This window comes from Trachurus trachurus, assembly GCF_905171665.1.
Source record: "Trachurus trachurus genome assembly, chromosome: 5".
Lineage (NCBI taxonomy): Eukaryota > Metazoa > Chordata > Actinopteri > Carangiformes > Carangidae > Trachurus > Trachurus trachurus.
In genome coordinates this window covers 27,398,278-27,426,145 of record NC_139896.1, presented here as the reverse complement: position 1 = coordinate 27,426,145, position 27,868 = coordinate 27,398,278, and the positions used below count along the sequence as shown (strand labels likewise).

The window sequence follows — 27,868 nt, the reverse complement described above, 5'->3', positions numbered from 1 at the left end:
GCTTTTGCCAGGATCTGGGTGTCACATTGGACCATGAATGGAGACTTTGTGCCATCATCATCAGTGGTCGACTGAGACTGCGGCCGGGCTGTCATCGATTTGAGTGGCCTGTGAGAGCACTGGATGTGTAAAGAGAAACTATTCTGTTTTCTGTAGCCGGGGCCACTTGTGATCACCATGCTACAAATCATGTTGTTATCTTTGTTGTGTGCTCTGGTGCTCTCTGAAAAACCAACTGGGGAACAGCTATGAATAGTTGGGGTTGAAGAAGCTGAAAAAGGGAGGGGGGGGGGGGGTGAGGGGGTGGCATCGTCTTCTTGTTGCCAGAAAGTGATTCTGCTTCTCTTGTAACGGCACTAAATAGAAAGCGCTTGTCTGCTCTGCCAGCACACAACACAGAGGGGTCTTTGTAATTCTGATCAGTCCTCATTACTGCTCCAACTCCGTAGAATCACAGGCCTTCGTGTTCGATGGATACATCTGCTCAGTTGGAAGATACTGCAGATCAACCTCTAATTAGATGCTACTGCAGAATTAAATGTTTGTTTGTCCTCAGCTGAGTGGACACTCCCTGATATACCACTGTAGGAAATATCTGAGCTCAACATGAGTCAAGTATGCGTCTACTTGTTTTCTCACCACATAATGCTCTGTCGGTGTCCTGCTCTACTGAATAATCATGTGCAGGACAGTCCTTGTCCCCTGGTGATGGATTGTTTAGATTGTCAGCAACATCTGCACCTGAATTAACAATGTGACAATTTGATGGCGTCCCATCGGGACAAATGAATTGTTCTGCTGGTTTGTTCGTATGAGTAATTTGATTGGCGACGCTCTTTGTCGATTTCACGCCTGTGTTTCTCTCAGCACAGGTGGGCATCATTTCCTTTTTGTCCCTCGCCGTGCTATTTACAGCTGTGTGTGGACTGTAGTATGGTCATGGACTGTGTTGTGATCATGATACAGGTTCCTATGACATCATTGGATCAAGAGGTGAGAGGCCACCAAGCTACTCATCCTGCCAGGCCAGTCACAGCTGTCAAAGTGTTGACCATGGTCAAAGTCAGAGATACAGACACTGTGTCTCAATTCAGGGGCTGCAGCCTTCGGAGGACCCAGCCTACGCGGTCTCCGGAGGCAACGGCTTCGGGGGCTCCTCCGGGGGCCGCATCAACCGTCGGTAAATGGGACGGTCTAGCCTTCGGAGCATTTCCTGATCCGAACGTAAACAACGTCCTAACGTAAATAACGGCCGAACGTTAAACATTTAAAAGTGGCGCTTAGTTACAATGGCTCTACCGCTCCTCTGCCCCTCACTTTTTTTTTTTTTTAAGAAGTAGAATCAATACAAGGGCAGTTATCATTAATATACTAATAAACAAACCATTGAACAGCAGCCAGGGGGGTAGGCTGTTAAGTGAATAGAGAATAAAGAGCACAAGTAATGTGTTTTCATAGCTTTATTATTAAAAGTTGTCACACACAAGATGCTTTGCCTCCGCTCCTCACCTGTGCAGCCAGAGCAGAGCTCAGCAGTGGGCAGCCACACCTCCGAGCCGGCCGCACAGCCGGGTTACCGTGGCTACAGCACAGAGCTGCTACCGTTCGATAGCTAACGGCTAGGTTGCTAATAACAACAACGGTGCAGCAAAGCATCTTGGGATACGGGAGGCCGCGAAGGATAGTAGCGATGCATCCTCCGAATGCAGGGGAAAGGAGGACGCATTTGTAGGATGCATTTGGAGGACCCTTCGAATTTAGACGAATTGGGACAGCCTTCGCGCAGCGCTGTGACGTAATCGGCCTTCAAATCCACCCTCCGAAGGATGCAGCCCCTGAATTGGGACACAGCTACTGTCTACTCTAGCCTGACTCCGCCCACTTACACGCTTCCACTCAATTTTCAGCCAAGAGACGCTAGGTGGAAGGGAGAGAGACTCCATTCTCCCTGGAACAAGTCATAAACTGTTTAATTAGGGTATAAATCTTGCCTTGTTCCTGTTTAAGAATGGTTTGTGAATGAGGCTCATTGACGAGGTTATGCGCTAAGTTTGAAGTTGTAGTTCAGTTCAGCCGTGGAGATGGATGTTTGCGAAGCGATTTGTTCTGTTGTGGCAACTCTGCTGTCCTTGATGGACATCATTGTGTTACAGCCGGTTCCAGCGCATGATGTCACAACCAAACGTTTGGGTAAAGGCAGATCTTTACCTTCTTCTTTTAACAGTTTTAAACTTTTTTTTTTTTTTTGCTCCAAGTCTTTTTATTTATATTTGTACATACAAAGATAATGTACAGAGTACATAAATTCAAAAGTATAAATGATCAGGAGTAATACAAATATAAACAACAACCCCCACCCACCCCACCCCCACCCGCTCCAACGGAGCCCCATCCCTGCAACAATATTACTGCACCATTTTTACAATCTTGTGTTGAGTTGGTATGCAATTACTTGTATTACATGCATCACATACATATCAATATTTATATAAATAAAAAAGTGACACAATTAGAATAGTAAGAAAAATAGTCGTTAATTAAACCAAAACAGCATGATAAACAAGTAAATAAAAGAAAATAAATAATAAATAAAAAATCAACAAGTGATTGAGAGTGGTCCTTATGGGTTTCAAATTGTACATAATACAGTATCAGTCATATAAAACACCAAAATTAGTGACATCTTATTTCTCTATATAACTTAAAAACGGTCTCCATGTAGCATGAAATTTTTGAATACATCCTCTTGTAGAGTAACGAATCTTCTCTAGTACCAAATGATGTAGAAGGTCATTAATCCACATCTTAAAGGTTGGGGGAAGTTTCTCCTTCCACTTAAAAAGTATTAATCGCCTAGCTATAAGAGATGCAAAAGCTATCATATTCTGTGCCTGGCGGTTAAGGTGAGAATCTTGTTGAGTTATTCCAAATATGGCAGTAATGGCAGAAAGTTCAATAGGTACTTGTAAAACATCTGAAAAAGTTTTAAATATTGACTGCCAGAAGTTGACTAGTTTTGAACAAAACCAGAACATATGCGAGAGGGTAGCTGGTGCTTGCCTGCATCGATCACAAATGGGATCGACGTCAGGTGCAAACTTTGCTAGTCTCACTTTAGACCAATGAAGACGATGCATGACCTTGAACTGGATAACTGTGTGTCGTAAGCAGATTGAAGAGGAATGTATTCTATCTAAAGCTCTTTCCCAAATCTCCTCAGGAAGTTCAAACCCCAAATCGTCCTCCCACTGAATCTTTAATGATGTCAAAGGTTCCAAATTATATGTATTTAGTAAGGAATATACGTTCCCAATATTCCCTTTGGAACCTGAATTAAGCTTAAGAATGGAATTTAGGAGGGTATTGGGTGGTTGGGATGGGAAGTGAGTAAATGATGTTGATATGAAACTACGGAGCTGCAAAAATCTAAAAAGATGGGAGTTTGGGATGTTAAATTTTAATTTTAATTGATCAAAAGATGCAAAAATATTATCAATAAATAGATTCTCTATTGTGGCAACTCCTCTATTAGCCCATTCATGAAAAGCACCGTCTATGATTGATGGCATGAACTGGTGGTTTTTTGTTATAGGAGCACAAGTGGGCAGGTCCTTGAGAGAAAAACTCCGTCTGAACTGTGTCAGAATTTTAAAAGATTGTTTCACAATTGGATTTAAGGTGAATTTAGATATGGAATCCAAAAGAGGAAGTTTTGAGCATAGAAGTGAGTGTAAAGAAGCATGAAGACAAGAGGAGTTTTCCATTCGTAACCACTCAGGGGTGGTGTCACCATATGGAGAGTCTTTCCAAAACAACATAGACCTAATATTGGCAGCCCAATAGTAAAACTGGAAGTTAGGGAGGGATAGTCCTCCATGTTTACGATGTTGTTGTAAGATCTTTTTCCGTATTCGGGGGTTTTTCTTGTTCCATATAAATCCCGACACCAAATTGTCCACTGACATGAAAAAGGATTTAGATAGGTATAGGGGAATGCACTGAAATATGTACAGGAATTTGGGCAAAACATTCATTTTAATTATGTTAATTCTGCCTCCTAGTGACAGGGGGAGTAGACTCCAACGTTCCATATCTCGCTTAAGGTTAGCCAATAGTGGTGAAAAATTTGCTTTGAATATGTCTTTAAAGGCATGTGTTATCCAGATTCCTAAATATTTAAATTTTTGTGGACTGACTTTAAGCGGGAATAAACTAAAGTCAATTTGCTTAGCTGCTATATTCACTGGCATAATTTCACACTTCTGTAGGTTAATTTTATATCCTGATATTTTGCCGAATTCTTCAAGCAGGTTGAGAGTATTTGGTAGGCTAGTTAAAGGATGAGAGAGATATAAAAGCATATCATCAGCATATAAGGATACCTTATTATCCGAGTCATATCTCCGAATTCCCTTTATATTGATTTCACCACGTAACGCTAGAGCCAGTGGCTCAATCGCAATAGCGAACAGGAGTGGCGACAGAGGACAACCCTGTCGGGTGCCACGGTGGAGAGGGAAGTAGGAGGAGAGGTTATTGTTTGTTCGAACAGCTGCAAGTGGAGACGAATACAGAACTTTAATCCAGGAAATTAATTTTTCACCAAAACCAAATTGTTTGAGAGTGTAGAAGAGATAATCCCACTCCACCCGATCAAACGCCTTCTCTGCGTCAAGTGATAGTAATATTTCTGGAATGTCGGGTGGAGTGGGACCATAAAGAATATTAAATAGGCGTCTAATGTTAAAAAAGGAGTGGCGACCTTTAATAAAGCCAGTTTGGTCATCGGCTACAATTGAGGGCAAGACCACTTCTAAGCGGCAGGCCAGCATTTTGGAAAGGATTTTACTGTCTACATTTAAGAGTGAAATGGGACGATATGAGCCACAATCTAGAAGGTTTTTATCTTTTTTAGGAATAAGGGAGATGGTCGCTTGTCGCATAGTTAGAGGAAGAGAACCAGTGGCAAGTGACTCCTCGAATACAGAAAGCAGGATAGGAGACAGCTGGTCTGCAAATTTTTTAAAGAATTCGCTCGGGAACCCATCGGGTCCTGGGGACTTTCCAGCTTGCATGAGCTTAATTGCATTCATAAGTTCCTGTACAGAAAATGGTTTATCTAGCTCGGATGCAGTATTGTTATTAATTGTGGGGACATTTATTTTCCTGAAAAATGAATCAAGTAGGACATGGTCGCCAAGAGATTCACTATCATACAGCTTGGAGTAAAATCTATGAAAACATGAATTAATTTCAGAGTGATCTATATGCTTAGTGCCCGATTCATCATTTATCTCAGCTATAGTTCTATCCACAGTTTTCTGGTGGAGCTGATGGGCTAAAATCTTCCCTATCTTTTCACCACATTCGTATGTTTTACTCTGTGATTTATTTATTAGGTTTTCAATTTGTCTTGTTGATAGCAGATTGAACTCTGTTTGAAGAGTCAATCGCAGTTTGAATAAATCATCAGATGGGGTGACAGCAAGTGTAGTATCTAATTTGAGAATATCATTTGTTAGCTGTTCAAGTTTCATATTGTGACGTTTTCTTTGTTGTGCGCTATATGATATTATTTGACCCCTCAGGTACGCCTTCATGGATTCCCACACTATTAAAGGAGACATTCCTGGAGTCTGGTTATGCTCGAGGAAGAAAGTTATTTCAGAAGAGATACATTTAATAAAGTCTTCATCTGAAAGTAATAAAGTATTAAGACGCCAGGGGTGATAGTTGGCATGGGAAATTGGTATACATAAAGTCATCAACAGGGGAGCGTGATCTGAGATAATTATGGCTTGATACTCACACTTTCTTATTAATGGAAGAAGCCTTTTATCCAAAAAGAAATAATCTATGCGTGAGTATGTTCCGTGGACCGGTGAAAAGAAGGAATAGCTTCTAGCCGTAGGATTTTGAAAGCGCCATGTATCAACTATACCATTCGTATTAAGAAAAAGCTGCAGTTGAGACGCTGCACTGGATTTGGACGCAGTCCTAGACGAGCTACGGTCCAGAGTAGGTGATAATGTGCAGTTCATATCCCCTCCGAGGATAAGATGATGTGTGTCCATGTTGGGGATATGAGCAAAGAAATTTATAAAAAAAGAACTGTCATCCCAATGTGGTGCGTATACGTTCGCTAGTACAACTGGTGTATTATACAGTCTGCCCACCACAATTACATAACGCCCTGAGGAGTCTGTTTCAACCTTTGACATAACAAATGGGATGTTCTTATCAACAAGGATGGCCACACCTCTAGATTTGGAATGAAAATTAGAATGATATGATTGCCCAATCCATCCTCCCCTGAGTCGAAAATGGTCAAAGGTTCGGAGATGCGTCTCCTGGAGAAAGGCAATTCCCACCTTTAATTTTCTCAAATGAGTCAATACTTTCTTTCGTTTAGTGGGGTGGTTCAAGGATTTTACATTCCAGCTTATAAAGGTTACGTCACAATTAGTTGATTTGTTTGAAAAGTCTGTGTTAGTCGTAGCCATATTCAAAATAGGGAAAGATTAGCGATGCACTAAGTCTGCCTGTATGTATAGTTTCAAAAATGTTGAAAGGACCTTTAAAATATAAGTAAACATGACCAATGGACCAAGAGAAAAAGAAAAGAAAACCGATTGTAAACCCAGGTACAGCAAATCCCCAACCCTCACCTGAAAGAACTAGGTGACTCCCAAACCCCTCGCAACAGTATCTACACATTTAAGTGCTTGTATGAGGATACACTAGCTCTAAAAGAACAAACTCTGCTGTAGAACATAGTTTTGTATAAGGCACCTTAGAAAATGTTTTAAATTCAAAAGTTTTTTTTTTTTTCTTTTCTTTTTTTTTTTTCCTTTAAAGACAAAAAAAAATATTTCTTCTGTTGTCTAAGTGCTGAGTAAACAGAAAAGAAAATGATACTGACGGTGACACAACAGTATACTGACCATTCAAATTATTATCTGTTGTAAACAAAAACAAAAGAGTGAAAAACAGCACAGTTTTGATACCTTGGGTCTTCATCTGGAACAAACTGGAGCCATTTGGCTCTGTAGAGTGTATCAGTCAAGGTGATGTGTTTGCGTGACAGGATGGACAGCACCAACCTTATTCAGACGTAGAATTTAGCTATTCTCACTCATTTCAAGTCCTGGTCAGTCTTTGGAAGAGTCCGGTAGGATTCTGGTTTTCACATAGGTCATGGCTTCTCCCGCGTTTTGAAACTGCTTCTCAGTTCCGTTATGCGTGATCCGGAGCCGTGCTGGGTAGAGAAGACCGTATTTAACACCGTCTCGTCCACGTAGTAGTCGTCTCACCTCGCTGAAGGCGGATCTGGCCTGCACGACGCTCGGGGGGTAGTCCGGGAAGATGGAGATGTCGGTCCCTTTGAACCGGAGCGGCCCGGGCTCCCTGGCGCGGCGGAGGATGTCAGCACAATCTTGGTAGTAGTGGACTTTTGCCACGATGACACGGGGTTTACCGTCTTGGTTTCTCGGCTGTAGACCTCTGTGGGACCGATCGATCAGGACTTCTTTGTCTATTTTTAGCACTTCTTTTAATAATTTGGAGACAGCTGCCGGTGTGCTGGAGCCTGGAGTCTCTGGGACATTTAGTATGCGGATGTTGGAGCGTCTCATTCTTCCTTCCATATCAAGACATTTCTCCCGCAGGCTGCCGACCTCTGTCTCGAGTTTCCCCACTTTTGTTAACAATGTAGTCACGTCGTCTGAGCATGACGAGAGCCCCTGCTCCATGTGTGCCACTGTTGTTTTCATCGTCTCCACGTCGGAGCGAATAGCCGCGGTGTTGTTTGCTAGCTCCGTTTTTACTGCCTGTAGCTCGTACTTAATGTTTTCAAAATCTTCGGCCAGAGCGGTCTTGAGTTCCGACCTGAGCAGCATAGCTATGTCCATTTTCAACTCTGTGAGGATTTCTGCTTTCAGGTCCGCGGCATCCATTTGGTCTTCAGGCTCAGGTGTGTTACACCTGGGTGGTGAATCACTCGGGCTTGAGGCTTTGGGCCCAGTTGCGTTAGCTCCTCTGGTGAACTCAAATTTTCGCAAATTGTAGGCCATTCGCGCTGCGGCGTCACAATAAAAATGATTTACTGAAAAATAATTAACTCAGAACGATGTGTCGTAGTTTTCTGTTGGTATAAGGTGCCTAAAAAATAACTTTTAACCGAAATTCAGCAGAGCATGTTGCTTGTGCTGCCTACTCCATTGCCTGCTCGCTAGCGCCCCCAACAGTTTTAAACTTTAAAGGGGACATATTATGGAAATATCCCTAGGTTGAAATCTACGTTGTTTCATGAACTGTTCCCTCGGTTGTCTTCCAGTGATGTAACTAGGATTTGAATTTGCATAACCCCACCCCTACCTGGGACCAGTAGAAGGGGCGGGGCAAGCAGTGGTTCATTTGCATTTAAAGGGACAGGCACTGAAACCAGCCGTTCTGAACAGGGCTGTTTAGAGAGGATGAAAAGAGCTGTGATGTTTGATCCTTGGGGTATTTTGATCAAAGCATCACAGACATGTCTTCAAGACACCTGTGAACTATTTTTAATTTGTGGAAAGGAAGCAGAGTATGTCTCCTTTAACAGAGTATCCACCTACCAGGAGTAAATATCTCTCGATGGAGTGGTCAGTCTCTTTGCACAAATGAAGTGCAAGCAACTGGTTGGGACCAGGCTTTATCACCACAAAGTGGGCAGAGAGCATGCTGAAGTTGAAGTACTTCAGGAACAGGTGTATGGGGAGGCAAGGACTCACCCACTTCCAGCCCTCGGGAGAAGAGGAACCTGGGCAGATCAGATCAGAGCACCCACCCGTGAAGGACGGACAAAAGTTACAGGTACATACCATGGAACTTGTAAGGGTTCAAAGAGATGATTAAACAGGACTGACACTTCCAGTAACTAGTAAACCTGCACATCTGGGGGATGAGGGCGGACCCACTCTGGAAGTTCGTGTATAGAGATGCACACACTGGTATGGTGCGAGACTGCACTTAGCCAGGTGAGATACAAACATCATGACAAGGTCCTCAGAGCACCGGCTGACATGTTAAAGCAAGAGAGGGGTAAAAGTGTCAGACGCACATGAGACCAGCACCGCCCATATAGGTCATCAACAAGGGGAAGCAGTCCAGGAAGAGTCAGTGTCAGTGTGATGAAGGTGGACCTGTTGTCATCCAGATCCCCCGAGCCCCCCGAGGCCTGACAGAGTCTTCATCCTGATTGAGTCAGTACAGACAGAATCCTAACTTAACAAAAACTTTACCTGAGCTCTACAGTAACATGAGAGTGATACTGATCTTAATAAATATTGATATTGTGTTTTTGCTGAAAAGCTCCACAGTCAGGCCAGGTCTAGTCTATATATTTGTATTTCTCTGTGCAACATGGAGTAAAAGAGATGTGATGATCCATGCTGTTTATTTTGTATCACGATCAGGGTCAGCCTGGAGATGAATTCCAAACAGAGATTTTTTCTGTAGCAGTCTTTAGATTTTGGATTTTCTGCTGCTGTAAAATTTAAAGGTTTTCCCTTGAAGCAGCACAACAACACTGTCCGTCCCTCTCTTCTGTAACACCCTGAGCATGAAGAATGAGGATGCTGTCTTCTTTCTCTCTTCTGTTCACAAGTGTTCACCTCCCTTCAGGCTGAAATATTAATGGATGATTTTTATTCTGGAGTGAGGAAGGTGACCTTCACGCATGTGTGTGTCCACAGAGAGACTGAGATTCCACTTTCCATCACCTGCCTATTTTTAACGGGATATTTTTATACATGCCTATAAATCTGATGTATATTATTTTCTTTGTGTTTATCTCCCCAAAGTCAGACTTTGAAGTTTGGAAGTGAACTGTAGGCTAAGAGAAGAGACTTAACCCGCCCTGTCTTAAAACATTGTTTTCAGTGAGCGAGGCTGGCGAATGAATCGTAGCAGCAGCCTGATTACATAATCTTGATCAGCCTTAAGTAAGATTAAAAAGTTTCTGCCTCAGGATTCAGGTGTGGGTATTGAACAAAAAAAGGATCAAAGGGAAAGAAAAGCTTAGAGTGAAACTGAAGATTTTGGAACAAGAAAAAAGAACCCCATAATTGTATTAAATATAAAAAATACATCTTGTTTTCTGTGCACACTGGACTGTTTTTGTTCTAGTATATTTTTGTGCTTGAGACGCACCACCTGGACCTGGAGATCTGTCCAGCCCCCTCTCTCTGCCTTTGTTCCCAAGACGTGAGTGACAGCTCTTACGAAGGCGAGCGTAGCCCCAGACCTTGCTTTTACACCCCTCCCTCTGCCCTGGGTTCCTGCCTCTCTCTCAGAAAAGTGCTGGATGCCTGTGAATATGATGAATGTTGACAGCGCGAGGAGGAAGGAGGGAGCACCGCTGCTCCCACTTGCTCCATCAGCTTCAGCAAGGCTAATGTTTTTTGGCAGGGCTGGGTCAGGTGGCGTGATGGGACAGTTCATGGTGGCATGGTCCTGACAGCACAGTGGACGTGCCCAAGGCTTCTTTTTTTTCATTTAAACAAGCCTTTAGTGTTGAAGCACAGCTCACTGTAGATTTCTTTTGGGGGGGAGGGGCTTGGCTGTCAGAGCATTAATGCTCTTCATTTTTAATCCTAATGGATCTTTAATTCTTTACTTTTAATCTACAGAGTTTGGACTTTTCTGGCCCTTTAGGTCTTAAGTGTTTCCTGTGTCATATCTTTCTGGAGATTTCAGCTCATACACTATAGATACTCTATTATTTCCCAGACTGTATAAAATTCAGATTCTTCCATTCTGTTGATTGCAGTTGATACTCAGACACACTAAAGTAGGAATTTCCCTGTACACAAGGTAATGTTTACATTCCTTATGGTCAGATAAATGTGTTGCATGCATTTCCTTCCCTCTAAGACACTTACAAAATTGATGCTTAAAACTTCCCTTGAGTCAGGAATAGCATAACAAACAGTGGTAGTTTCTTGCATCCTCATGCACACGCTATACAAACAATACAGGGATTTGCTGATGATAACATTCCCTCATGAAGACATTGCTCTATTGTGCAACTAGTGGTCAAATACACCACGAAATTGCACAATTAATGGTTTCTTTTTGGTTTCAGTTTTTCACATATTATTGTGCCGTGGTATTTAGTAAATGGTTTCTGTCTGCCAGTTGACTCTTACACTCTCTTACTGTAGTTGTTGGTACATCTGATGGAGTTGGTTTCACTGCTTACAGCAACATTGCCATGAGGTGATGAGTGTGATGAAATAATAGGCTGTGAATAGTTAGTAGGTGATGTTTTCCTACCTTTGCAGAAGGTACTGGTGTGAGTGGAAACCAATGGCTGTCAAGACAGTGTTAAATCCAACTATATCTGTGGTGTGCTACACTTATTAGTTTATATTCAGTAAAGAAAAATATTCAAAACCACATTTAAATGATCTTTTATCATTATGCTTTTACCATAAGTTGGAAAAAGCATTAAATAATCAGTAGCCATGAATATAACGTTGACCATCTGTCATCTTCCCTGCACGCTTCTTCTACTACATTACAAAATAAACATGACTACAGGAAGTCCTCGTGCATATCTGTACATCAATCCCTAAAAATGGAAACATAAATAAACCAGACAACCCAGAGGACGAAATGTGATGTTGGCCTCAGGTCATCACTGGGTCTCTCATGCTTTTAAAGCTGAATCTAATGTTCATCTTTATTCCACTCAACAGCAACATGTTTGTGAAGTTTCTTTTGTAACTTGTGATCTTTTAATGTCCCAACAGGTGCTGGGGAGTCTGGGAAAAGCACCATTGTAAAGCAAATGAAGTAAGTTACAGAAGCAAATCCTTTCTTCTTATCTTTTAATATTTAATATTTAAACCTATAAATAGATTTTCCATTTCTCTGAGGTCATGGTGGTAGGCTGTGTGTTGGTTGAGCATTTGAAGAAGATAAACCAGCTGAATTTAACCAAATCTGGTTATATAGAAGAAAATATAAAGTGCAACATGTTACATGTGTCTCTCCTTTTTTATGTTTTTCCCTCTCTAGCTGTAGGTGATGAAAGCTTGTGATGAACCATCGTACTTGTCATGTTTCAGGAGCCAAATGTCCTAACTGCTGAGCTTAAAGGGATAGTTCAAACATTTTGGCAAATTGGCCCATTGCCATAATCCCTATAGTCATATCAGTAGGTTTGTTACCTTTATTTGTTGGTGCAAGCTATTTTTAGAACAGCGGAGCAGAGCCGTGAGCTGCTCAGAGCTATGCTACGGAGGCTAATGGGATTTCTTGGTTTTCCTTATCAAACTCATCAAATACACAATCCAACAACTCCAAAACACTCTGGTGGACAAGTTGTGACCTGCACATTCACCACGCTATGAAATAATAACGGAACTTTACAAGACAGAGTTGCTTTCAAGGTAAATTCTTGCAAAACCACTGATGCGTCTTCCTGTCGGGGGCAGTTTTCCGGCAAGCAGTCTCTGCATTTGCCTCTAAAACAACTCTGTCCCGTAACGTTCAGTTACGACATCCACGAGAGTGTTTTGGAGTTGTTGGATTGTGTATTTGATGAATTTGATGAGTTTGATGAGGGAAACCAAGAAATCCCATGAGCCTCTGTAGCGTAGCTCTGAGCAGCTCATGGCTCTGCTCCGCCGTTCTAAAAACAGCTAGTGTACCGACAATTAAAGGTAACAAACCTACTGCTATGACTATAGGGATTATGGCAATGGGCCAATTTGCCAAAATGTTGAAGTACAAATTAAAACTGTGTAATGCCGCCCACTTGTGAAGGTCATCTTCCTTCCAGAGCCTTTTTAAACCCAAACTAAACTCTTGCAACTGCTACATTTCTAAATAAGGATATTGCCAGTGGGACGGGAGCACCTTTGTGAAGATCATGTCTGGTACTAAATCCTAAATGATATATCACACTCTCCTAAGTCACATTGCAAGTTTTTAAGCAGTACTTTCCCAAGGGCCGCTGTGTTAGGAGCACTCGCCCCCTCCACCAGAGGCTCGGTCCATGATACTTTACGACCTTGGTTGTTATGACAGTGGCCATTGGGGACTGGGGTATCTTGACTCTCTCTCTCTGTGTCTTCACAGCTCCCCTTCACAATGAGCTATTCTTTAGGGCCTGTTTGTAAGTGAGACACTGCCGCAGCTACATCTGATTATTCCCTGCTACCGCACTTTGCTGATATTTTCCTCGGCTCAGGCACCGACCGTGAGGCAGATTAAATCAGAAGTTTGAGCTCAGTCGTTTACAATAGTAACCATGTCATTCTTAGATAAGATACATTTGAGTTTCCTCTATGTGGTTTCTAGGGGACGTCATGGCCTCCCCTGTTTGTTCTAGTCTTTTACTGCTCCTAGCTGCAAGAATAGCATGAAGGGTTTCTGAATACAGGACGATGTTGTAATGCCTGTGTATCAGTCTGACACACACACACACACACACACACACACACACACACACACACACACACACACACACACACACACACACAGGACCCTAAATGGCTTAATTATTCACATTCCTCTGGGCTAGCCAGGCATTGAATCCATTTTTTATGAGCTTGGAGCAGGAACAGTCTGGCTTTTTGAAGGCAGGTTATTAACACGTACAGGCATACAGATAAATCAGCCAGTAAGACTGAAACACTCACAACACTGGCCTGTTATGTAACATTACACATCCAAGCATCCTGTGTGAACTAGGCTTGGGCGGTATCCAAATTTTGATACCGTCAAACTTCCTCCACATTTTACCACGGTATAAGGTATTACCGTGACTAATTAAAAATGATGACGTAAGTGGCATTCGCTTGTGTCTTCACCATTCAGAAACTGAATACTAGGGCTAAACATTAGCAGACCAAAATCTCATTGGTCGATTGGTCGCAGGAAAAAAAACAAACATTTGTAGCCCTGTCTTGTCAAAATTAAGTCAAAATCAATATGACCGAACTGTATATGAAAGGCTATAGGGTGTGGGGTGTAAAAGTAGGCTAAAACATATTAAACTAACTGGAAATTCAACCACACATAAGTGCTACTGGACATATAATCAATTTTAGACATTAAATTACTTTTATTTAATATTTAATCCTTATCTCCTGTATAAGTGCATTGCATTTTTTCATGACGGTATTGAAACTGATACCGTTGCTATTTTTAAATACCTGCAGTATACGGTATTACCGCAATACCGCCCAAGCCTAGTGTGAACACAACATTACAGCAGAGAAAGTTAGGGAGACGTGACTGCATTCAAAACACCTCAAAATGTAGCTGCCATGTATCTGTGAAGCCGCTCCTGTTTGCATCAACACAATTATTTTAAAAGCTGTAGGCGGTTTTACTGTAACAATTGAAGTGAACTAGTCTCTGTTTTCTCTCTGTGCACTTTCCTAATGAAGTCTTGATGATTGCATCTCATGACAGGATGCACTCTTGTACATGCACAGACAATTAGTTTCCTCACTCTCAGGTCCAGAGTGATAATGTTATTAGAGGTAAACTCAGGATACTGCATCAAATGGATGCTGCAGCATTGAGGCAGCTCCAGTGTGTATGTGTGTGTGTATTAACCCCACTGCATCATCCTACACAGCATGCTGGTATGATAGATGTAATGCAGAGTGCATAGAATGTGCTTCTCAGGCATTGCACACAAACAGAAAAAGCAGCCTTTTCAGATGTGTATGTGTTGTAGCCAGTGGAACATTTAGCTCCCGAGTGGCAAAAAAAAAAATCTCCTTACTGCAGATTTAATGTCTACACCTTAATAAATGCTGCATGTTGTTGATATCCACAGAATCATCCATGAAGATGGCTACTCCGAAGACGAGTGTAAGCAGTACCGTGCAGTGGTTTACAGTAATACCATCCAGTCTATTATGGCCATTGTGAAAGCTATGGCCAGTCTCAAGATAGACTACAGCGCCCCTTCCAGAGTGGTAAGATGCACACCACACTTAAAAAATACAATGTTCTATGTAATATGTCTGTATATCATTATATCACTATGCATTATTTTCACCCCATAGTCTTATATCGGATGGAAGAAGCCTGGTTTGACCACAAACAAGAAAGACTTATCCCATGCTTAAAACTAGGCTGAATAGAGCTTCAGCTTATGCACCAGATACTAACTAACTAAACATACTGTCATACTAATGCAAAATATGCAGAGATTCACATAAGAGCAGCAAAGCCACAATCAGTGTGAGAGAATGCAGGATTCATCGGGCTGTATCCATCATGGACAGATCAGGATCTCCCTCAGGCCACAACAGAACAGAGGCTGTTTCATCAACAGCCTCTTAAAGCAAAGTACAACTTTACTGTCCCTGAAGGGAAATGTGTCTCGGGGACAGTGATAACGATCTGGCTGCTCACACGTCTCCGCTGCAGTCTTCTACTCAGGAAAGTGTGATGTCAGTGCAGGTAAAAACCCAAGTTCATCTTTTTAATCTGCATTAAAGTAATAGTTGTAGATGCATCTACTGCTCATTACCTCTCATCACAGAAATTGTTGCAGGACCGTGTTGGGTCAATAACATTGGTGAGTCGTGCCGGTGTTTTTAAAACAAATGAGGAATCGTCGTGTAATTTCTACATTCACCTATTCACAGCAGCCCTTTGTGTCGGCAGTGAAACTGCAGCAGCACTCTGAAACACTAATCTGATCCATTTCTGTAACATGCAGGGGAAACAGCGCTCGTCTTTTACAGACTTCACCTCCACCATCTTTTATCTGCTCTCTCCTCAGAGCTGTAATAGACAGAGAGGAGGCTGAGAGTGTGTCTAGCAGCAGCAGATAGGCCAATGAGGGCTGTGTTTTTTTCAGGAACTGAATTTATTCAAAATTATTGGCAGGACATATTTTAACAGCACACCTAGTTTGCCAGACTATGCAGCCTCAGCAGTGACAAATGAATTCCTTGTTCTGAAGGTTAACATCGAAAGTGAAGTCACAGCCGGCCCCGAATGGTCTGGTTTGTGTTTTTTAAGCAGCTGTGGTGTATCATTAGAATGAATATATGTCCCTCCTTTTTGTCTGGAGTAATATTACACTCTGTTCACACTGTTTTGAACAGTTGGACTTAATGACACTCCAGGGTGAACTTTGATTGGCTTTTGGGACAATATTGACATTTATTATTTGTGAAACGCTTCATCAATTATTCACAACAATTTGCTTAATCCATAATAAAGATAATCATTAACAGCTCTATCAGGCCCAATTAACGTACAGTCAGAGTATTCATTGATACAGAAACAGACCCACCCTGCACACACACACACACACACACACACACACACACACACACAGACACACACACAAAGACATGCACCACCATCAACAACAATAAGCAGCCTGCTGCTCCCTGTGAGCACTTATCAGCCGATGAAGGAGCTGCCACCGAGGTCCAACAGTGTCTGAACTTAATTCCTGTGGTGGAACGTGTGTCAGTGAGATTTTACACTGCAGTCGGCCTGTGTGCTCTGTGAGTGAAGCTGTAATAGAAGGATGGAGGACTCTGCTGCGGTCATTAGAGTGGGATGGATAGATGTTTCTGTTTTTTTGTTTTTTCTCCTCCCCCCTCACCGACAAATCTGTCAAATGGCTGTGTGTACGTGACAATACTCTCACACACTCCCACACATGGCAATTAGCGCAGCAGCCTGCCCATTCTTGCACACAGCAGCCCCTGTGGAAATGCACTCGTGTGTACACACACACACACACGTACAGATTGTGCTTGTGTGCACACATGCACAAACACGCATGAAACCAAAACACGCAGAGTTACACATTATCCAGGATATTGGTTGTTTGCTTTGGTTAAAGGAGCAGAATGAGCTCCGACAAACACCTCACGTTCTCCCAGAATCTCTGGTAGTTGAACAGCTGTATTTAAAGAAAAAAACAGCTGTTTCATTGGTGGTGTGTAAGCTCACCAGCCAGAATAAAACACACAAAATCCGAGTAAACTGGACTGTGAATGGCAATGGACAAGGCAAATAAATATCAATCAGCTGTTAAAAATATGAAAATGTGGCTGCACTACAAGGGGAGCATAGCTGTAGCAGTTGCATGGCAGGGAAGCAAAATGGATTTCTCCTCAAATGTGACCAACACTGTTATTGCAAGTGAATTTTTTATTTTTTATTTTAACGTTGACTACACAGCCCCTCCACAACCACTGCTACGCTGATATACAGTCAAGTCCAAGGATTAATTACTACTTTTTTGCGTTTTTATCATATCCCTCACCGTGACTAAAGCTCACAGAGAGGATGATTGGTTTCATGCCAACAGGAAAATGGAGTATAGAGAGAGAAAGATGAGCAACATGGCAAACGGCAGGAAATTTAAAACCACAGCCTGTTACAGCAACATAGCACCTTGAGTCACACCAACATATCTCACCTATCGCGCTCGGCCCAGACTGGTTTGGCATGGGCTTATTGGAGAATTGGGTGATATCATCATCACATTATATTGCTACTATCACAACCTTTGCTTCCTTGGCAGTAGTTCACAGATACAGCAATTACTTTGCCTTATGTGTCTAAAACGACCAGGGGATTCTTGCTGTATCATTTCTCACAGCCCAACAGATGATGCACAGGTTGCACTGATGTAAATGACAAATACTGTATATATTTTTTGTTTCACACTCCCACTGTGTAGATTTTTGCAGTTAACATTTTGCATCTGGATGTGTCATTGCAACAACCTCTGTGTCCTTACCGCCCCCTGCAGGACGACGCCCAGCAGCTCTTCGCCCTGTCTGCGGCCGCCGAGGAGCAGGGCGTCCTCCCCGACGACCTGGCCAACGTGATCAGGCGATTGTGGGGCGACAGCGGCATACAGAGCTGCTTCGCCAGGTCGCGAGAATACCAACTCAATGACTCTGCAGCATAGTGAGTGTGAATATGTGTGTGTGTGTGTGTGTGTGTGTGTGCGTTTTCTTGTGTGATCCTGCGTAGGAATCTAATAAGCGCCGACTATCACCTTAACAAGGTAATACCTTCCAGCAAATGGGCAAGCTAGATGAAATCTGTGATTTTCAATATCCTGCTCACTTTTGTAATAGCTACTCTGACTTTATCAGCATTGTCCCTACATATCCTCCACTACTTGTACATCAATCAATAGGCAATCTTCTCCCTAACACACTGCTGTGTTAACCCACTGTAACTGTAGCCAAGTGAGAAACTTCATACCCACCAGATAGATGAGCTCTTTGTCTGCTCCTGCATACCTGCTTGTAATTCATATTTGAAAAACAATTTTGCATAAGAAGCTGAAAGTGAGGCACTGTGCTTTATTATGATTTAAATAAGAATATTAAAAGAATATAAAACAGCTGGAGAGCGACAGTCAAGAGGTATTTTGGTGTTCATTTGCTTTTTTGCTTCTTTTTTTTTTCATTGGCTGCACTGATGACTTTTATGTTAGTGTCACATTGACGGCTGTTTATGTGACTGCCATTAGGGATGCTGTCAGTGTCGTGATGGATCTAATGGCATAGAGCTGTCAGTCTCTCCTATGTGCTGCCGTGACAAACCCCGACTTCTCTGGGGTTCTATAGAGACTGGAGGGATGGAAAAATGAGATGCAGAAAAAGTGTGTGTACTTGAAGTAAACTTAATCCAAATAAGCTTTGTGACACGAGACGATAGTAGAACCGCAAGGTGAACCTTTGGTTTTATCAGCCAGCAGAAATGTTGTTTTGGATGATCCTTATGACTCTGTCCTCACATTTGGAAATGTTTTGTAAAGGCTGCTTTGATTTGACGGGAAAAAATAGTTTATTTTATAATTTATGGTTTTATTCATCAAAATAAATTATTATTATTTGACATTCATTTATGTCACATCCACTGAAATGCTGGACATAACTCTTTCTGTCTGTGAAGTGTAGGTTGGCTGGACCACTAAAGCTCCCATCTGGCCTTGGGTGGTTATGCAATGCTTGTGTAAGTGGGGCAAGCTGTGTCAAGCATGGTGAAGATGCTTCCACACTCCCCTACTGACCAACAGTCTGTCAGAGAATAAGGGACAAACAGATAAGGGGCAGAAAGTGGGAAAAGAGAGTTATGAATGAAGAAACTGTGAAAAAGATGAATGCATTTTACCCATTTTTACCCATTTTACCCTTTGTGTGTTCTGTCCAAGACCCTGTGTGTAATGTTCTCTGGCATTTTCTCACAGTTCAAGTAACAACGTCTGCCTCTTTATAAGAGGAAAATCATCTGTACAAATTGATCTCACAGCCCTATTGATTGTATTTATAGAAAATAAAAGCAACAGCAAATACTCATATTTTTCACTATTAGCACACATCAAATTGACTTAAGTAGAGCAAATCAGTGAAGAATATGCACGTTGCCATAGAAATCCTCCCACTAAGGATAGGACGTAGTACTAGTGGGTCTGGTGGTAATCCCTTAGGGGTCTCATAGACATTTCAGTCAGCCATTTCACATTAGAATTTATTATGACTACAGAGTTGATACTTGGCATCCACACTCTGACCTCATCTCACTCCCCACGAACATACAGCGAGCTCAGCAGAGGCTGGAGTGATGATGAAAAATGAATCCCCAAGAAACTCCATTTGAGCCTTACACCGGTGTGTTGCCTGCATGCGAGGCAGGAGATGTAATATGAAGAGAACAGAAAGGGACAAAGTGAAACTCAGCAAGCCCACCTGATAGCAGCAAGCTGAAAATAATTAACCTCAGGAAATTCAAGACATCTCAAACGGGCAAATCATTCCTTAACAAATGTTTCTTTTTTTAAGGTAGCAGATGAGCAGAAATACACACGTTTTTGTAGATATTAGCAGTGAGTGCAGATGACTACCTACAGTATCTTGTATGCCTCAGTTTTCGGTAATGGCATTAGTACAGACAAATGATAATGTGAATGGGCTGCATAGATAACAGCCATGTTTCCATTACCAGAGCCAATATACAATATCACTCTCTACTAGAGACCTGATCAACAATGAGCTATTCAAACCCTCACAACAACAAAATCATCATGTAACCATGGCGATGGTGCAATAAACGTCGCCTAAGGTGATTAGAGAAGATAACTCGTCATTTTTATAGCAAGAATGTATCAATGACATGATGTGAAAGCAACGTGACCATTAATTGTACCCACTGTGCACGGTTTACTCAGCACCAAATGACAGAGAGACACAGTTAGCAACTAGCTGGTGCAGCATTTAAAGGGATAGTTCAACATTTTGGCAAATTGGCCCATTGCCATAAACCCATGGCAGTAGGTTCGTTACCTTTAATTGTCGATGCAAGCTATTTATAGAACGGCAGAGCAGAGCCGCGAGTTGCTCAGAGCTAGGCTACAGAGGCTCATGGGATTTTTTGGTTTCCCTCATCAAACTTATCAAATACACAATCCAACAACTCCAAAACGCTCTCATGGACATGTTGTGACCTGCACATTCACCACGCTATGAGATAATAACAGAACGTTATGAGACGGAGTTGTTTTTAGAGGTAAATTCCTGCAAAACCGCTGATGCACGTTCCCATCGGGGGCAGTTTGCATTTGCCTCGAAAACAACTCTGTCTCATAACATTCCGTTATTATCTCATAGCGTGGTGAATATCCAGATGACAACTTGTCCATGAGAGTGTTTTGGAGTTGTTGGATTGTGTATTTGATGACGAGTTTGATGAGGGAAACCAAGAAATCCCATGAGCCTCCGTAGCGTAGCTCTGAGCAGCTGGTGGTTCTGCCCTGCCATTCTAAAAACAGCTTGCACTGACAAAAAAAGGTAACGAACCTACTGCTTTGACTACAGGGATTATGGCAATGGGCCAATTTGCCAAAATGTTGAACTATACCTTTAACAATCTATGTTCCTTCAGGAGTCGGTGGTGGAGGCCAAACGGAGCTAAAAATGGGAAACTGTTTGACTTGCATTCACTAAGTGGCCATGGATACCAGGTGTTAGAAGGTCATAAGATGTCAGTGTTGCATCCATAACCTTTTTTCACTGCCAAATGATGTCTCTCATTACAGGCTTGTTCCTTGGTGACCCCTGGAAGGTCTTGAGGAACTCGGGACATAGCTTAGGAACCATTAATCAGCCTGTGTTCATGGCTGCTGCTGCTAATGCTGTGTTCACGTATATGTTCATGTCCATCGAACTGATTTCTCTCAACCCCAGTTGCGAGCTGTGGTTTTGAAAGGCGAAAGTCCGAGATAGAATAGATTCTGACCTGCATAATGCATTTGGTTATAACTTGACTAATTACCAAATCCTGGAGAGTACAATTCCTTGTAAGGCTTGAAAACCAATGAAATGCTTCGTGTGAAGTTTTGCAGTCAGATTAATGACTCAAGGTTCATTGCAGTTCAAAGCAGTTCAGTAAAATGCAGACTGATTTATGTTAATGCACCGCAAGTGCAGCAGTGACCTGTGTGTCCATGTGCTGTGTTGGCCTCTTTGTTTTCACTTGCTGTTTTGCAAGTTGAAAATCACACTGATCACTTTCTTTCACTCTGTCTCTGTCTCTGTCTCCGTCTCTGTCTCAGTTACCTGAACGACCTGGAGAGGATAGCTAAAGCAGATTATATCCCCAGCCAGCAGGATGTGCTGCGAACTCGGGTCAAGACCACCGGCATCGTGGAGACTCACTTCACTTTCAAGGAACTGCACTTCAAGTAAGGTCGAACCGCCCTTGCCCGTGGTGTGTCCATAACAAGCCATTCAGATATTTGCAACCAATGAGAGTGTCCGGAGAGATTATTTGACATTTAGTAACCTGAGTGGTTACATGACTCCTTTAGTTTTCACTCACCTCTCTAACTGTCCACACAACAGCACATGAACAGAAAGAGTAGAGTAAAATGTAACTGTCCTTGCTATTAAGTAGCAGTGTGGATACCGTTACATCAGCACAGTTGTTTTCATTGGTCCCATCAGTGGAGGCAGTGACACTGCAGTTCCAGCCTCCTCTGCACCTGCTTTGAACACTAAGCAATAGCATATAGCTATATACATAGTGCACACCGCGGTTGCTAGACTTAGTTGTGGTCCCAACATTAAAAGCATGAAGGGGCAACTGAACCTGCTGCCATAAAAAGTACATCTCTATTACACAGACGCCAAATTATACTAGTAATTAAAAGGCTAATTATCACAATTGCACCGAGAGCTGAATAAATAAATTAGACCCACCCACTCCTCACTTGTTCAATAACACTGGAGCTTTCTTTAATGTTAATGTTTCAGTGTGTCCTCAGTGGCATAGCACTGTAGATCTTACATAAAATATGCTCTTACCCAGTCTGAGCACTCATGTGTGGGACAGTAATGGATGTATAGATATAACTCTCGACAGAGGTGAACATGTGATATCAGGACCTACATGGAATATGTAAAAAGAAATCTATTATGTAAAAGTGCAGCAAGGAAAGATATGAAGGTATGTTTATGGAGCAGTGTATGAAATACTCAACCCTTGTGTTTTATAATGGTTGAGCCAAAGAGATCAGACTAATAATAATAATAATAATATATAACAAAAAAGGCAGCAACAGCCACATGGCTCTGGTGTGACCTGTTTCCTGATAAACTCTCTGATATTTACCTTCTGTCACTGCCTCAATATTTGGCCTGAATAATACATGCAGGCAATCAATAAGAAGAAAGTCACATTTTTATAATTCGGCCCGGTTTGCCATAATAAGTATGAAAAGAAAATACGTATAGATACAGAGAAATGTCATCTTTTGACAGTGGTTTTCGTTTCGATGCGTCAGAGCGGTGCTTGGTGGGCGTCGGCCGACCTAAACAGACTGTGCTCTCTCAAAAAAAAAAAAAAAACTAAACCTGGTGTATCTGAGTCTGTGTCTGAACATGGCAGCTGTCCTGGATGTTGTAGACTATTATCACTTCTGCGGGGTTTTTGCTCACACCTCTCTAACAGCTTCGATCACAGCACTTCAGCTTAGCCGGGGCCTTTGCTCTGGACGTATCCTGCCTGGTGTGGCCCGCTATGACCTTGCAATCTTTTATCAGCTTTCTGACGGACACCCCTCCGCCCCCTCGCCGCCACTTTTTTTTGTTCTGTGAGTGGCCTCATGAAAACTTAATGCACGTCCAGGGATGATGTGTCACTTTTAACTTTCTCCTTCCCTCTTCACTGTCGTTCTTCCCGAAGCGTCCTCTTCGACACCCTGTTCACCTTACTGTCTTTCATTGTGACCTCCTTCCACCCCTACTTGTGCACACACACACGCACACACACACACTGATACACACAGTGTGACTCCTGTCCCTCGTTTCCCTTTGCAGAATGTTTGATGTGGGAGGCCAACGCTCGGAGAGAAAGAAGTGGATTCACTGTTTTGAAGGAGTCACGGCCATCATCTTCTGTGTTGCACTGAGCGCTTACGACCTGGTGCTGGCTGAGGATGAGGAGATGGTGAGGAAGAAACCATCCTCTGATGCCTTTGCCTTCATTAGCATGGATGAATTTGATAAGCTGCGTAAATCTGCTCCTCTGCTCATTTGCAGTATAAGGTTTGTTTAGATTGTACGGCATTAGAAGGCAATTTAACATCACTCATCGCTTCTTATTATGGCTTAATGGTACTGAGCTCCAGGTGGTAAAATTGACTCATTGGAGTTTAATGATACATCTACAGCTGAACCAATGGAGAGCAATTATATAATAAAAGTCCTTATAGCTAATTCTTCGAGTGATTTGAACCGTGGGACCTCAATTTCTTGAACTTCTTATCAATTTAACAAGAGTGCTCAAGAGAGACAGGAGCAAACCACGCTCTGAGGAACACACCGGTTACTCCTCACATTTAAAATGCTACACAACATTGTCCCCTGGTGGCAGCTCTGTTGTGTTGTTGTGCTGCAGGCCGTATGTCATGACCACTCTTGACTCCTCTCTAGAATCGAATGCATGAGAGCATGAAGCTGTTCGACTCCATCTGCAACAACAAGTGGTTCACCGAGACCTCCATCATCCTCTTCCTCAACAAGAAGGATCTCTTTGAGGAGAAGATCACACGCAGTCCCTTATCCATCTGCTTCCCCGAGTACACAGGTATGGAGGGGGAGGGGGGTCATCAGTGGCCCAGTCGGCGTTGTACTGGCTCAAATCACAATTTAAGAAAATGTAACACATTTTCTAACACCACCTGCTCATCTCACCAGGAGCCAACAAGTTTGACGAAGCAGCCAGTTACATTCAGACCAAGTTCGAGGACCTGAACAAGAAGAAGGACACCAAGGAGATCTACACCCACTTCACCTGTGCCACTGACACCAAGAACGTGCAGTTTGTCTTTGACGCCGTCACTGACGTCATCATTAAGAACAACCTGAAAGACTGCGGTCTTTTCTAAAGGTAGGACAGAGGAAAGATGGCCGAGTATAATAGAATCTCATTGAACCTATGACTTGTATTTTCTTTAAGTGATGTATTGATTATACCCAATGATTGTACAGTTGTTCATTCATAAATAATATATGTAATAGTCCACAATGCACGCTTCAATCTGGAGATGAAACAATGAATCTATTAGTTCATGGACTAAAATTAATTGGCACCAATTTTTCAAATTTTAAATTGTTGGTGAAGGGAGCAAACCAAGTTATGTTGAGCTGTGGAAAATGCTAATGGTCATTTTAATTGTATTCTGACATTTTAAATAAGTAATTGATTTATCAAGAAATTGATTCATCAATAATGTAACAGGTACTTTCAACCACAAAGAAAATTAGAAACTCTAGCTGCTTTATTTTGGGTGGTTGGCAAATTTGAATTACTGCATCAATTTCTGGTAGGTTTGTACATTAGATGGTGAACAGGCAGAAATAATGCACTGTGGTCATGGTTACTTATCTTTTTGGTGCAACCTGACAGGACACATTAACTCTCAGGTTTTGTGAACGCTAAAGTCAGATCTTCAGGTCAGATTCAGTTGTACGATGCACTTTCTAATTGTCCTTGTCTGTCAATTACATAAATGACATTTTGAATAAATTCCACTGCCTCATGGTGGGTCAGCATGTCAGATTTAACTATCAGATTATGAATGGGACTACTTTTTGAGCTCCAACCCTGTCCCTGGCTCTAACTGTTTGTCATCTTTCTCTTCATGCAGGACGATGCCTGACGCACACAGACTGCATGAGAGACTGCAACAGCCATGTGATGATTACTGCTTTTCATAATGAAAACCATAACAGACTTGATTCCTAGGGGGGAAACCTCAAAGAACTTAAACAATCACTGATTTGCAACCATCACGTTCTCTGTCTAATGTGTTGTTATTATTATTTTATTTTTTTTATACATAATATTTCCTACTGCGCTTAATCAGGGGTTCTCATATTCATCCTGAGTTCCAATTAAACACTGGGCACATAGATATTTCACCTAGAACCCCCTCACTGGAAATCGACCACTAACAGTTCAGGCACTCACCTGAGAAATGGCTGTTTTTTTAATTAGAAGTAGAACATAAATTATATTAGCTGACTGGCTGAAGTGGAAAATGACTGTTGGAGGTAAAACTTATAATAATAACATTATCTTATCATGCCACATGGCAAATGAAAATACAGTAAAAATTAAAGTACTGTTCTTCCTCTATAAGCCTTTAAGGACCAGATAGGAAACCAATTTTAAAGGCTAGTTGCTTTGTATTCAGATTTGTGTTTGAGTTTTTTTTTTTAGGTATTTGTTTCCCTTTCCTTTTTGTTTTTGAGGTTTAATAAGAGGATACAGTACAAAAACAAGTTTTTATAAAACTCACATTAACTTATGTTAACTAATGTTGGCATTTTATGAACCTTTTGACTGCACAGAGCTTATTTTTTAGAAGAAAACAAACAAGCATGGAGAACGGAGATGGATTAAGGGAAAATGTTTTTTGTACAATGTTTACACAGAATCAATATTCAAAGTTGTATTATAGTGCATTGTTCTGCATGACTGTCCATAGATTAGCCTGTACCCCCCCACAAACTGAATAACATTCCTTAAGTAACTTCTTTAAAGAAACAAAAGAGAAATGGTTGTGTCACTTTTAAGATATCTGCAAGATTTTTAAGTGGTCATGTCTGTTCCTAACATGGATTGTTCTGTACTATTTGTTTCATTCCAAGTCTTTCTCCATATGTTTGTGCCTTGATATCTGTTTACACTTGTTCTTTAGAGACATGCTATCTTCATAGTGTGAATTAGGGCTATTTCTACTCCACTTCAGTTCACATAACCAATGATTTAAGATGCACCATGCCACTGAGACAAATGGATGATGGTCGTTCATTAATAATGTTCAATGTAAATAAAAGTTTGGTCACATTACCTTTTATTCTGTGGTGTGATGTGTCACGAGAAAATGCGCAAACACTATATAAATCTGTTCCTAAACTGTACTGAGGACCAACAAAAAAAAATACAATTGATAGAATAGAAATAGAAATGTACGATGAGTCAATCCTCCAGTCTGTGTGTTCATGTGTCCTTAGGCAAGATACTGAGCCCCAGTCTGTTCCATGTACAGGTGTGATGCATGAATGTGTGGCAGCGTTGAGTCTGAGTGGCCTTGAACACAAGAAAAGCACAATCCATAAGTGCAGTGCATGAGAATGCACAAGTGTGGTTTGTTCACTCAAAGCCCACACATATACTGATATTCTCCCTGAGATCTATAGGAAATAGATGTTTACTTGGCCATTTCCACTATAACCCTTTTTAATTTCACACTCCTGTATACTTATTTGATATACAGGTACATCTCAATAGGCCTAAATGAGAATATGATGGAGGTCATGATAGTGGAGCTTCTGAACCAGACAGATAATTTAAAGGCTCAGGAAACCTTCATATGTGTTTGGAGTTAATCAGATGATCAAGGTTAGACATCATTAGGTTACAAAATAGTCAATTTTTCCACTAAATTCTAATTAGGCTATTGATTTACAGAATTTGGGAGTTTTCATTAAATGTAAGCCAATCATTACAATTAAAAGAAATAAAGACATTGAATATTTTAGTCTATGTGTCATGAATGTATATTATATGTGTATTATTGTATTATTATTATTACTATTTTTATTGTTCTTTTGAGGTACTGTGCCTAACAACATCTGGCAGGGGGACTGCCAATGTAAATCAGCCCTGGCTGCAGTTGGGTACAGCCACATCCCTTCCTCTTTAGAAGGGAATGCTTAATACTGTACACAGTCCTCCAGAAAATAAATTAATTGAATTAAATTGAATTGCATATAATATATGAGTTTCACTATTTGAATTTAACTTTTCCATTATATTCTTTTTTATTGAGATGCACCTGTATTTACCAGCACTGATTAGATTGAGACTAAAAACATGATACGCTTAAAAATAAACTCCAACAAAACTAATGACAATCATCTGGTGTTTTATTGCATGACTACCAAATAAGGTAAAATTATCATTATATTATTAGTATTTCATTAAAAGGATGATAACCATGGGACTAAACCAGCTCCCTATATCCTTCATTGTATCAAGACTTTTTATTGATCCCACTTGCAACAGTAGCATAGACGTACTGGACATGTAAAGTAATAGTAACTTTACTATATACAAAAATATATATAAAACAAAATATGCTACACAATATTATTTAAGGAAAAAAACTAGCCTATATAGCTACATGTTGTTTGGTCAGAGATATTGCACAGTGTAGGTGGGCATGAATACATTTAAGTGTACAGCTTGTATGAACTGAGCAAGGTACAAATACACAAGGATAAATTATACAGAAGAG

General features: G+C 41.4%; 1 protein-coding gene across 1 annotated transcript in view; it reads left to right on the top strand.

Annotated features, from left to right (window-relative positions):
• The window catches only part of gnai2b (guanine nucleotide binding protein (G protein), alpha inhibiting activity polypeptide 2b), a 56,028-nt gene extending 29,551 nt beyond the window's left edge, over positions 1 to 26,477 (top strand). Inside the window, exons 3-10 of the mRNA XM_083972007.1 lie at positions 11,793 to 11,835; positions 14,840 to 14,981; positions 17,798 to 17,958; positions 21,614 to 21,742; positions 23,379 to 23,508; positions 23,994 to 24,147; positions 24,258 to 24,450; positions 25,211 to 26,477. Coding sequence (XP_083828133.1) covers positions 11,793 to 11,835; positions 14,840 to 14,981; positions 17,798 to 17,958; positions 21,614 to 21,742; positions 23,379 to 23,508; positions 23,994 to 24,147; positions 24,258 to 24,448 — 950 coding nt within the window. The 3' untranslated portion in view covers positions 24,449 to 24,450; positions 25,211 to 26,477. The remainder of the gene's footprint in view (positions 1 to 11,792; positions 11,836 to 14,839; positions 14,982 to 17,797; positions 17,959 to 21,613; positions 21,743 to 23,378; positions 23,509 to 23,993; positions 24,148 to 24,257; positions 24,451 to 25,210) is intronic.
• Positions 26,478 to 27,868: the final 1,391 nt, after the last annotated feature.